Source organism: Rhipicephalus microplus, chromosome X (genome assembly GCF_043290135.1).
Source record: "Rhipicephalus microplus isolate Deutch F79 chromosome X, USDA_Rmic, whole genome shotgun sequence".
In the NCBI taxonomy this organism is placed as follows: Eukaryota; Metazoa; Arthropoda; class Arachnida; order Ixodida; family Ixodidae; genus Rhipicephalus; species Rhipicephalus microplus.
The window spans coordinates 230,367,833-230,380,683 of record NC_134710.1 but is presented as its reverse complement, the minus strand read 5'-3'; the positions used below and the strand labels follow the sequence as shown (position 1 = coordinate 230,380,683).

General features: G+C 40.4%; 1 protein-coding gene across 6 annotated transcripts in view; it reads right to left on the bottom strand.

The window, feature by feature from the left end:
• The window catches only part of LOC119187847 (protein SCAI), a 160,688-nt gene that overhangs the window by 31,395 nt on the left and 116,442 nt on the right, over positions 1-12,851 (bottom strand). For 3 of the 6 annotated variants that reach the window (XM_075878761.1, XM_075878758.1, XM_037435940.2), the window contains one exon: positions 8,511-8,597. The exons of the other annotated variants lie outside the window; for them this stretch is intronic. In XM_075878761.1, the coding sequence (XP_075734876.1) occupies positions 8,511-8,597 (87 nt within the window). The remainder of the gene's footprint in view (positions 1-8,510; positions 8,598-12,851) is intronic. 6 annotated transcript variants of the gene reach the window in all.

Here is a 12,851-nt window from a genome sequence, read left to right as displayed (position 1 = left end):
CTTCAAGAGAAAAAAAAAAAAATTAATCTTTTTGAAATACTCGCACAAACAACTCATCCACAGCAGTTGTGACAGGCACATATATATCAATGCTGCATTAGTACACACTACTTCCTTACTGCCATGTATGGAAACACTTTTATTACAATATGTGGAGGAAAAATTTCTCAGTCAATTCTGTCTCAGTTTATTCTGGTTGCTATCACATTTATCAATTTTGCTAACTTACTTTTTTTTTAAATATATGTGAAGAAACATTCTTTTAGGATTTATAGATTATCTAACTTCACTATCTTTGTGACAGATGAACTGACTTGGCAGCGGGTACTACAATAGTAATAATCGGGAGCTGTGAAAACACAGAAAAAATTGTGCCCAAGATTATAAAGTATGTCACTTTATACTACTGCTCTTAAACCTTCTTCGGGCTTCTTTTCCTTTTAGATTCTCAACATCACAAAATGGTACACTTAATTTCCTTTATTATGACAGCATTCCAAACTTGCACAGGATTGCAAAGACAAAAAGATGGTAGTATTGCAAAAGAAGCAGTAGCTAATAAATTCAGAAAAAAAACAAACATTTTAGCATGTGATAAGAACTTCAATTTCCTACAATAGTATCATGACTTCTTGGTATATAGCTGGGGCAGCTTGTTAAAACTTAGCATGATTTTACGAGTTCAGCATATTGCTAGTGACATTGAGCTGCTGACTCCTCGTCACACCATGAGTATATTAATGGCAGCAAGACCTATTAGCAATCAATTATAAAATATGATTGATTACCTTAACTGATAAATAATAAAAGTAAGCCTAAATATGAATATGCTCAAGACAAGATAATGCTCAGTAATATGGAAGAATGAATGATAACAAAATGGATTCGGGAACAAAAAGGTGTATATATTCTAGTTGACATCAAGCGAAAGGAGCAGACCTGGGCCAGCCATGTATCGCATAGGACAGACAACTGATAGTTATGTCAATGAACCGCTATACAGATGAATTGGAGACTCAAAATTGATAAGTTTACAGGGATAATATGAAATCAGCTTGCACAAGATAGGGCAAATTGGACATCACTGGGAAAGACTTTTGACAATGATGATAGCGATTCCTTTAATTAAGTTAAAAAAATTCCCTTAGGCTCATCTATAGCCACGTTCATTAGATGCCCTGCCTAAGAAAACAAAGCAAAGCTGTCCATTGTCTCTGCAACTAAGAAAAATAGTCCCACTTCCGTACTCAGCAATGGTAGGGTCACCATTTCTCCAATGGTGGGGTCACCGGCAGTGTGGCTGATGAAGTCACTCTAGACAGTATTCACTGGTGCAAACCTGAGCGCATCCAGCTCAATCTGGAAATGCTGCTGCTGCCTTTTAATGTTATAACGGACTGTACGTGTTTCCCTAGGGCTTCCAAAATACCATATGATGATCATGTGCATGAGGTGCCTTGTTCATTTTCGTTTCAGTTTTAGGGCCTTTGCACTGAAAATTAAGCCCCATAATTTTAGCAACATCAGTCTTATGGACCAAAAATAAAGGAGCAACTACCTATCATGAAAGCCCAGTAAATAGTTGATAGCTGGCTTAAACCACTGCCAGATATTTCAACTCTATGAATGCAATGTACATAAGCAATAGGAACACTTGTGCCCAGTATGAGAAAAGAGCAGAAAAAGGTGCGAAGCAACGAAACAACATGAGGCCACGACCAAAATTATGTCTCGCAAAGAAACAGCACATTTCTCATTTAAGAAGCACGGACACAAAAATTGTGCATGATGTTTTTTTTTTGTTGTTGTTTTCACTGTTGTTGCAATAACTAGCTCATGACCCCTTGATAATGACTGAAACCTCGCTTTGTCAAGTGCATGATGGTTAGTTATTTTGGGGCATATTTGTAGCAGCGGTTGTAGTTTCGGTTTCAGGGTCAGCCGTGAGAGGCAGAACCAGTTTTTGTTGTTGTGAGCACAGCTGGCCACTTGACTTCACAAAACACAAAACAAGCGCCATGCACGGCAACACATGCCCATGAGCGCTACATTGACAGCTGTTGCAGCGAGTGCACGCAAAGCACTTGGTAGCCAACACAAACTCATGTCTCAGGTGGTTGTTTAAATCACAACCAAGCTGATATTGATATCCCAAGGTGCTTCATTTTGCACCTTCCAGAGAGATCATTAACTTGTAAATGCTTACATGTGCTGCTCGAGTCATACACATAACTGAAGGTAGCACAGCTGCTGTTGTTAGAAAGTGTAGTGATCATGCAATAACCATTGCAGGTAGCCACAATGTCATCCTTTTCATAGCGCCTCCCCACTGCCCCCAAAGCTTCACACTTAGCCAAGGCTACTCTCTTCAACCTGAGAATTCAACTAATGCCATACACTTCAACTAGCCACTCCTCTCCTATCCTTTTGAGCAGCCCAAAATTTGCCCTAGTCAGACTGACAGTGCTCAAGTGCCACCACGGGTTTCAACATACTAACTAAACTACTGCCATTTCTGCCTCTTTAGTACTGTAATTTCATGGAAACCACTACCACTGTCATTCTTACAATGCAATCCTTAGCCATTTCAGTGCTCTATGTTGAGATGTCTGCTGTTAACACTTCCTGTGCGCATTGGGGCCGGGTCTGCAATAGTATATGAACACAAACTCTAAAACTGCCACATTCTTAATAATAATAATTCCTGGGGTTCCATATGACAAAACCACATGATTATGTGGCATGCCCTGTGGGACTCTTGATTGATTTGAACCAGCCAAGATTGTTTAACATGCACCTAAATTCAACTACACAACTTGTTCTGAAATTTTATCCCTGTTCCCTGTCCCCTTCAATTGCGACCAACCATCATGCCCCGAGTTGTTTGTTCTCCTTAAAGGATCTCACAAGGGTCCCGCAACACTTTTTTCAGGTCCCTATATTTCGTTTATATCTATTGAAGAAGTAAAAGAATACAAAGCAAGAAAAATTACGATAATTATTGCCCACAAAGTTGCCAGGAGAATTTCAAAATATATGCAAAATGAGTAACCCTCAACTCAAGTTCTTGTTTATTATGTAACACTTCACACTGATACACCTCAGGGCACCTCCTATATGCCACCGTAGGTCACCCGACAACTGCTTTGGATGGAGTAACCAAAAATGCTAGTGTGGCTTTATATTTTTAGTGTCGAGAAGAGCTCATGTACCCCAGAAATTTCGGTGCGTGGAGAATGTAGGAAGCAACTTGTAGTTGGTCTATGAATAAATATGGCTTACTTTCTCAAAAATTCACCAACTTCTTTATAGCTTTGCACCACAAAGGGATGAATGCTCATTTTCCTTCTCGCTTATTTTTCCTGCTTTGAGTTAATGATTCATTTGCCTTGGAGGTGCCATCTGCTAGCTTCCTGGTTAGTTAAAATGACAGTCAAAAGAAAGATGTGCTGCCCAGCTGTAGTTTCCACTGCTTCAATAAGAGTCGAGCAAGCAGATACTTAAAAAAAACACCTGTTTGAAAGCCTAGCCTTCTTGCACTCCTAAAATGACAAGGCAGCACCGCTCGTCAGCATAGAAACTAGCCAGTGATGTCATCTTAAGACATATGAAATTTTAATCACATTATTAAGCTCTGTTTGCACTAAAATAATACATTTATATGAAAGCTAGGAAGTATATAGGAATAATACAGCAATTTTTCAGCTCACAGTACTGCTCAAAGCCCAACAGCCCTCTGTTTTAACTACAGTGAAGGAATATTGAGAGGTGTCTGACTGGCACCCTCCCCGGCATACCAATACTACGTGCACTTCAACCAGTTTCTGACAGATGGCACTTTCATCTGGGGGTTATCGGTTCAGTGTGATAAATGTGGCAAACAAGGTTTATTCTTGTTTTGCATAGCGATAAAACAATACGTGAATGGATTAGCGTGCCGTGTACTTGGCCTTTCGTCGTCTTTTAGGACAGAAAGCAACAAATGATTACTTCTCCCGACACTAATCATACGCGGTCGTGCAGAGTGGGACAAAGCAATTTTGGCTCATCACAGGTTCACAGAATGATTCATGCCACAACAAACTATGAAAAAGCAACAAAAGTGCACCAACACAAACACAGAAATACTCGCAACTGCATGCGATATGCGAGGACAATGGTCTCTGAACATACAGCACCACCCTTCGGAGGATGGTCGAAAAATGTAGTCAACGCGTTCTCAGCATGGTGAAATGCCGCCGTAGAGAGACCTTTCAGATTCCTCCAATGTGGTTCTAAGACAAGACGTTACAGCTCAGGCATGCTGGCCATTCTGCCATTGCAAGGTTTTTGTACGTGACGTCATTGTGGTGCGAACATCGAAGTGGTATGACGCTATGAAATTGTCAACTATGGCTCAGTAGGCATCGATGTGTCATGTTTTTTCGATGACAAATTTTTGACTGGCTGGCCAAGACGTGAGCAGCAAAGTTGAGGGAAATGTACACTGGGAAATCAAAATTGTGCTTTCATAACTAATAAATCAACTGGGATGATAAAACAAATCAATGCATATTATCGATTCAATGGCTAGGAATATAAATGCACATGTCGTTCAAAATTTTCTTAAAATGTTTCAAAACCCCCAGGGCCATGACACCCGATTCTTGATCATAATCCTACTGCATTCACAAATAAGCTGGCGAAATTTGGTCGAACACTTAATTTATAATTTAACATTTTTATAAACATGCGAGCGACCTGAGAGTCTGACAACACTGACGCATTCGCAAGAAGTGACGTAGTGAGCAGCTTGCTACATGAGCACCTGCCTTCCAGTAAAGAAAAATGTACAATGGTCAGCTACGCGAGAAATCCAGATATTTTAGCTTTCTTCTGCCTGACATAAAATGCACAATTGGGAGCAGTTGAAAGTGTGGTAGATGATGGCTCCACTTTTTGCTGCAGATGACATAGCATGTGCCATGGCTAAATGGTGGTCACTGGTGGTGGGCAGGCTGTACAGCTGGCACATCTAGGGTCCGTTTTGCACTGTAATATTTAAAGGCCAACTCTTCATATCTGTACAGGGAAAACAGACCTCCTACTTCTTGTTATTGTTAAAAACTACAAATTGTTGGGTGCTGGTCCCCTGTTTGAAATGAAAAGGTGCTGGTCCCCTGTTTGAGCCTCACACTAAAACGAATTTTTTATCAACTTGGAAGCTTTGTTTCTTATAGATCTGTACGAGTTTCCTAGTAGCGTTGTTATGCAAACAGGTGGCTGACAGTTTTCTTTTCATGAAATTATATAACAATGCACCTTTAGGCCCTATACCAGCACATACTTTCTGCATATGGGAAGTGTTTTTTTTTTTTAAATTCAATACGATCTTCTCAACCAAATTTAATAAAACTATGCGGCTTTGTTTAGTTTTCTCCATTAATTACAAACATGCAATTGTTTTTAAAATATGTCAAGTAGTTTCAAAGTTAGCTAAAAATGAATTAGCACTATTTATGCAAACAATAGCACAAAAACTATTTATTGAAACCCTGCATCAGACACATAGCTGAATATTAAGAACCATAAAAATCAGAGTGGTAGGAATGCTTCTTTTGATATGATAGCTATTAACAATTATACAACAGACCAAAATGTTATGTTCCGAATATGGTGAATTTTGGTATTGTTTAATGAAATGACAATAAAAGAATATCAAAGCTGAAATACAAGAACCTGATCTTATCATTGTGGGCACTGTTCATGAAATGTCAAACTCAATTTAATGAAGTGATGACAGTGCATAAATTATTTAGTCCAATTTGGGAAAATAATTTTTCGGCCCTTTTAAATCTAAAATTGTAATGCAGCAACACCTGAGATGTACCACAGCATTAGAGAGTTTTAGAATACCATACGCGAAGCTTGTGGCATGGCTCTGTGGGCATCACTTGAACAAAGCCTGCGAGAAATTAGCGTATGGTGCGTGCACAATGCAAACGCGTAGCTTTGTGTATGCTGTTAGAAGCCCCATGTATGGGCAATGAAGGCTAAGTAGACGACCATGTAAAGCTATAATAGGCTACCAATATGCAAAGATGCAGTGAACAAATGCAATGATTGTGCAAGAAGTCTGAATGAGAAAATTTTGAGTAGAGGACCTGCGCAATCAGCCATTTAAACCAATGCCTCCTTTATTTTATCCAATGCCAGTGCAAGCAAACGTGCGCGCTTCAACAGAAGCTGTCGGTCCGCTTTAGTTCAGAGTGTGGTTGTGATGCAACACCACACGAGGGGTAGGGCTGCTTGCATCACATGTGCGTCTGAGCGCTTTCCCATGGAGACGAGATAGATGTGTGTCCCTCTCAAATATCACACATCTGTCAGATTTGTTCCTTCATGCTCCTTCTTTGTGGCTCAAAGCAATACTGCCACCACCTCACAGCGCTAGTAATGCAGCAGCGTCGCAGTGACACGTCCCCATCAGTTGCCTGCATAGCACTATGAACGGCAACATGCTATCTCAAAACACCGTATCTTTTACAGAGCCAGTGTAACCGTCAACATTGTGAACACGAGGATTGCAAGATGCCGTCCCACGGATCTGTACACAACTGAACAAAAAATTACTTCATATTATTTTCATCGTGAGGCACTACATGATGGGTTTTCTTCCCCATGACCGCAAAGTACATGCGAAAGCTAGGCAATGGGTGAGAGCAGGAAAGGGCTAGAGGAGAGGGTAGCGAATGGCTGAATTTAGCGCATCTGGCTGGCACTGATAAAACAGAGGACGCGCTGCTTAAACCATTAAGTAACGAAAGCAACCACTGATGCCCCTAGTATAAAAGAGCTATTGAAAACTAAGTTCATTGTCCCGAACATAAGTTTGGCAAGCAGCCTCGTCTCAATAATACTGGGGCTGTGGTTAGACAGCCTGGACCTTTTAACACGATAGCATTACAGTACATGCTAAAAAAATTCTGTTAGAACTAGAAGAAAATCACATTTTCATTACTGAATCTTAAATTTTGTTAAATTGGGTATGGTGGCAAAGTTAGTTCATCTGAAATAATAACAACACTGAACCCTATGGAGATTAGCCGGGGAATGGAAATTTCTTCGTTAGATTGGGAACTTCTCAAAACCAGGTATCATTACATCCAATTTTTTCTTCATGCAGCTCGCTATTACAATAATAATTACTATTATAGGTGCTCTGATTACAGAGAAATTGCTCCCTGAACCTTGCAATGAGTTGAAAATTCAGGTTTTAAGAAAACACAGGAAAAGAAAAAGCTAATTTGGAAGTGCATGTAACACAAGATATGAAAATATTTTTGATAGATGATTAGTAGCCACCATAGTTATAACCTGCAAGCTTACTGCTACTCCATACATTCCTCAGCAGCAACATAGTATAAAAGAACCCATTCTTTATGCTCTTTATTTCATTCAGTATATAGCTTATCTTGGTGATATAAATTGGCCGAAATACTAATCCAAGGTGTGAGAAACTAGGTCAGAACTTGTGCTATTGCCTGCATGTTACAAAAAGGTGATGTTCGGAAAATTGATCTTTTCCGTTATTTTTTATGTCAAAGACAAGTGTACCCTTTTAACAATGCATTCAATAAATATTACAATAACACAGATTATGCCTCACAACCTGAATATATCTAATCATTAGTCATGGCACTCAGCTGCCCATAATGCTTTTGTACTGTAAAATATATTTGCCTCAACCAGAATAAAATTAAAAAAATTAAGCCATTACAATAATTTTCCAGTTTTTAACATTGTACAAGGTGCTTGTAAACACTGGAACAATAAATACTTTGTCACACTAATGTGAACTCAAATCTGCATCCTACTTATAGTAACGGAAATGATAGCTGCTAAAGCAAAGATAAAGGCATGATCATACACTTGCGCCCACAAAAACTCAAGTTGCATCATGCCCAGTGACAAGGCTTGCTGAGATGTCTTTTGATCTGTTGTTAATACTGTGCCCATACCCATGATCCTGTGTTACAAAAAAAGAAAGCACCACAACACTATGTACGTGTACATCCACTGTGTTTATCTGCCCATACCAAACAAAGATATTTAATTGTTGCATGTGTACAATCACCCTTTTGAGTTTCACCAGCACTCATACAGCATGATCACACAAGCCAACGCACAGTACTGTTATGAACAATTGTTGATACTGCAGTCAAATCACCAGAATCACATAGATTTTTTAGGCTAGAATAAAAGAAAGAAAAGCAAATGGAGCACAAACAGATCAGCCTGTCTAAGTTCGCAGACTACTTTCTGAACTTCATCAATTTACAGACAGAGGACATGGCAAAGTAGAACATGCATCGGCTTCACAATGCCTAAGAAAGAAAATTGATTCACAGTGAGAAAGCAAGGCATGCCTCAGGATAAAATGAAATTAAAAGGTGCAGAGAAGAAATAACAACTGCAACAGCCCAGGCCAGACAAGCAGGAGGCGGAACGTAAGAGAAAAGCGCAAATACCGGCAGGCTCTGGTAGGGAGGCGTGCCCATGGCTGCCTGAGGCATCCTCTGATACAAGTTCTCTGGGTCCCCCACCGAATACTTAATCTATGATGAAAGAAACAAGAACCAGATTCGACGAATTCCACAGCAACCAAAGAACATGAGCCAATAATAAAGTGCAAAGTGCAAAGATCACCTAAATAATGAAATACTGTCAGCCGTAGTAATAGAAACATATACAAAGTAGGCACTGCAAGTAGAGACTACTGTAAAACTTTACAAGGTTACTTTTAGACACAAACAAAAAGTAAACAGTGGAAAATTCAGTGGGCAGATAGCAGTCTATGCAACAAATGTGACTAACCAGTCCTAAAAACCACAATATGTGCTGATACTGGGGGGAACAGCACAAAAAACGGGACGAAGAAAGACTGAACACACGACACAAGTGCTGTGTGATGTGTTCATTCTTTCTCTGTCCCGTTTTTTTTTTTTCACTGTTCCCCTCAGTATCTTGTGCAAAACTGGCCCTTCAAGACATCCTTCCACCAAATGTGCACGTTTCAGTGAATGCATTCACATGTTTAAAGTTGAAAAAGTGCATGTGCTATTTGCTGTGCAACAGTGTCGAGTAAAGAAAGAAAAAGAAACCATTGACAGTAAAACTTCTTGCAAAGTGAAGACGATCAGGCTGCAGAGGAAGTGCCAAACTAAGAAATAGTGAGCAAACTGCGTTTGTCAAGACTGCAATGAGGAGACTCCAGCGCTGGTATGAAGCATTAACCTAAGAACAAAAGATACTAAGAAGATCAAATTTGAGAATACAACAGAGTTGGGAAGCCACTAAATTATGAAAACCTGTCCAATATAGTAGTACAACCCAATAACAAAAAAACTGCCGTCTATCATTTTTACCTAAGCAAACCTTCAATAATGCCTTCCATAAAACTTCTACAAACATATAGGGGCATGATTTTCCTTCCACTTAGTTAAATAATGCCTTCCATAAAACTTCTACAAACATATAGGGGCATGATTTTCCTTCCACTTAGTTATAAAGATATCACAATTGATTGAACAATTCACACGAACATTTAGACAAAATTATGTCCTTATCCTCGCTGAAAATGTTTAAAATGTCTGCCTAATTAAAAAAAACTAGGTATTGCATCTGATAACTTCAAGTAACCCAACAGCAGTCTTTTTAACAGTACAAAATCATATAGTAATAGTGAAACACATTTCGGGAAGCAACTGCAGTAAGTTCAGCGCATGTCAGATTATAACAATACCCCGTTCATTTCTTCATTTAATATGAGAAAATTTTTAAATAACAGAATTCCCAAAGGCAACATTTGGTTGGTGCACCTGATATGTCACATCACCCACACTGTCAGATTCGTTTTGATTTATATACTGAGGAACTTGAAAATTAACACTGTGAAATGGCTGATCACTGTTAGCAACAGGTGGCTGTATATAATGCATTGTTCTAGCATTAATAGAAAATATTCTTAAAATAAAACGCAGATTCTTTAGTCCTTGAGAAATGCTTTCTGCTCAGCTCCAGAAGGAGGATTCAATAAAGAAGTAAAAAGATTAAAAAATTAGGCAGATCCCACATACCACGAGAATCAATGTTGTGAGAAGCATGAGACGGGTAGGGGACTGTGGTGTAAATGCACGCATATACCTGTGCTGAACACTGTCATATCTTTAGGTAACCAGCAGTTTACAGTTGCATAACAATGCCAACAACAATATAGCTATTACCACCACTAGAAACGGTAACACGATATGTCACGCTGGCACTTGCGAGGATGGTAGCCATGGTTTGTAATGCGTAGACCGATTTCAAGAAGTGGCGCTTAAGTATACCATTGACGTAGACCTGACATGATGCCTGCATCATACGAGTACATATATAATGTTTATAAGATGAGATAGCCAGCACTGTGACTGCAAGTGACATTTCACAAACTATATGCCTTCATAGGTTCTTTTTCCAAAGGAGTTTTGAGACCTGTTATGGCTCTGTGGCTGAATATAATTGGTTGCCAATCAGAATGTTTGGGTTCGATTTTTTCTGGAAGCCTCATATTTATTTTTTGCATTTGCCGGGCCATTGAGGTTGATGTCAGTTTTTCTTGATGCTCTCACATTCAGATTTGCAATGCATGTTCTCACCATCACTGGGGAAATATAAACTGTCAACCACCTGTGGTGTATACCTGTGTACCATGGCTCATGGTATACAGGCATGTGCCACACGTGTTTGCAAGGAAGCATTAAATGACATGCGCAACGAGATTTTCATGCTATTTATCCGATGACAAGACAGACATATTCGTCAAACCCTCCTTAACCTCCCATACTACTTTCGGCCTACCCTATGATGAGGAGGCGAAGAGCACCTAGACGTAGGCGGCTAGCTAGCAACCTAAATACATGCAGCTAGCTAGTTAATTACATATAAGTACATCATTCCCTGTATGTTTAAAACGTGCACCTCTTTCGATCAGTTCTCTAGCTTGGTATGTGCTGCCACACTTTAGAAATACGTAGAATAACCTTAACATAAGATAACTTTATTTTCCTTAAAGACCCCTCCAGGGGGTATTACATAAAGGGTAAGTTAACATATAAATTTTTTTTCATAGGCAAAAATGGGCACGTAATTGATCAAAAAATGATTATGGGGCATTTCGCTTCGAACGCTCGCCGCGTCGTGCGGCTTCGGCGTGCTCGAGAATGATATGATCCGCCATCAGCTTTTCACCGGGGTAGCCTCGCAAAACGTTCGCTGCCGCATGCTTCAAAAGGGCTCCTCGATTTCATTATCCGAAGCCCTCTCGATTGCGCGAGAGGACGAGCTTATTCGCTCCCAGTTGGAGCAATTCCCTGCGCATTCAGTGCAGCAACTTTCTGCTGCGGGGGGTCCAAGGCGGCGACTTTTTGTTTCACGGGACGCGTCAACATGGCGGCCCTTCATCTTCGTCTCGGCGCGGCGGCGTTCGAAGAGAAGTAATGAACTCGGCGACTGGCTCGCCAGGCAATTGATTTAGTGGTGACATCATGGGGAAGGTCATTCCAGTCTTTTGCTCTTTGTACAAAGAAGGACATAGAAAATGTGGTCGTCTTAATGCGTGGCCGAGCAACTTTAAGTATATGACAAGTGCGGTGAGATATGAGGGCCAGTGGACAATGAAAAACTTATGAAAAAGGCTGAGACTAGAGATGCGGCAGTGGATGTCAAGGCTAGAAATAAACGATTCTTTTTTGAGCGATGATACACTGGTATTGTATGATTACGAAGAATGAATGAATATGATGGCACAGCTCTGAACTGCCTCGAGTGAGTAGATCAGATTGCCTTGATGTGGGCTCCAGACTGCAAATGCGTATTCTAATTTGGACCAGATAAGGGACTTGTAGGCTTGTAGCTTGACATATTTAGGTGCGTGCCGGAGGTGACGTTTCAGTACACCCAGGGATTTGTTCGCTGATAATACGATGTTAGAAATGTGCGTGCACCAGTTCAGATCATTACATATGGTGACACCGAGATACTTGTATGGCTACACGTGTTCAAGGGTAACGCTAGCAATTACACAAGTGAACAGGAAGGGGTTGTGGCGGTAGTGAAATGAAACGGTCTTGCACTTGTTGGGAATAAGTTTCATCAGCCGCAGGTCACACCATTCTTGAACGTGGTTTAGGTCATCTTGGGACGCGGTTTGATCGGTGGGGTTGGTGATCGAGCGGTATATTATGCAATCATCGGCGAACAAACGGATACAAGAGGAGACGCACGAAGCTAGGTCGTTTATGTAAATCCGAAAGAGAAGGGGCCCGAGAACGGAGCCTTGGGGGACACCTGACACTACTGGAATGGCACTAGAGTGCACTTCATCCACAGAGGCAGATTGCGAGCGGTTAGTTAGAAATTCCTCAATCCAATTTACTATGTCAGGATGTATACTTAAAGATCTAAGTTTCATTACAAGCCGCCTATGAGGCGCCGTGTCGAACGCTTTCGAAAAATCTAAAAATATTGCGTCCGTCTGCAGATTATTGTCAAGATTGGCATGCAAATCCTGAGCAAAGAGGGCTAATGGGGTCTTGCAAGCCCTTACGAAACCCATGCTGTGCAGGGTGGAAGAAGTTATTGTTGTCAAGAAAATGAATGATTTGAGAAAAGATGACATATTCCACGATTTGTTAAAGAAATGGGGCGATAGTTTAGAGGGCTGTCTTTGTTACCCGATTTGAAGACCGGAGTGACTTTCCCCATCCTCCAGTCTGCTGGTAAGTGGCCGGTGTGAATGACTGTGAGGATATCAGCGACAGAATCACTGA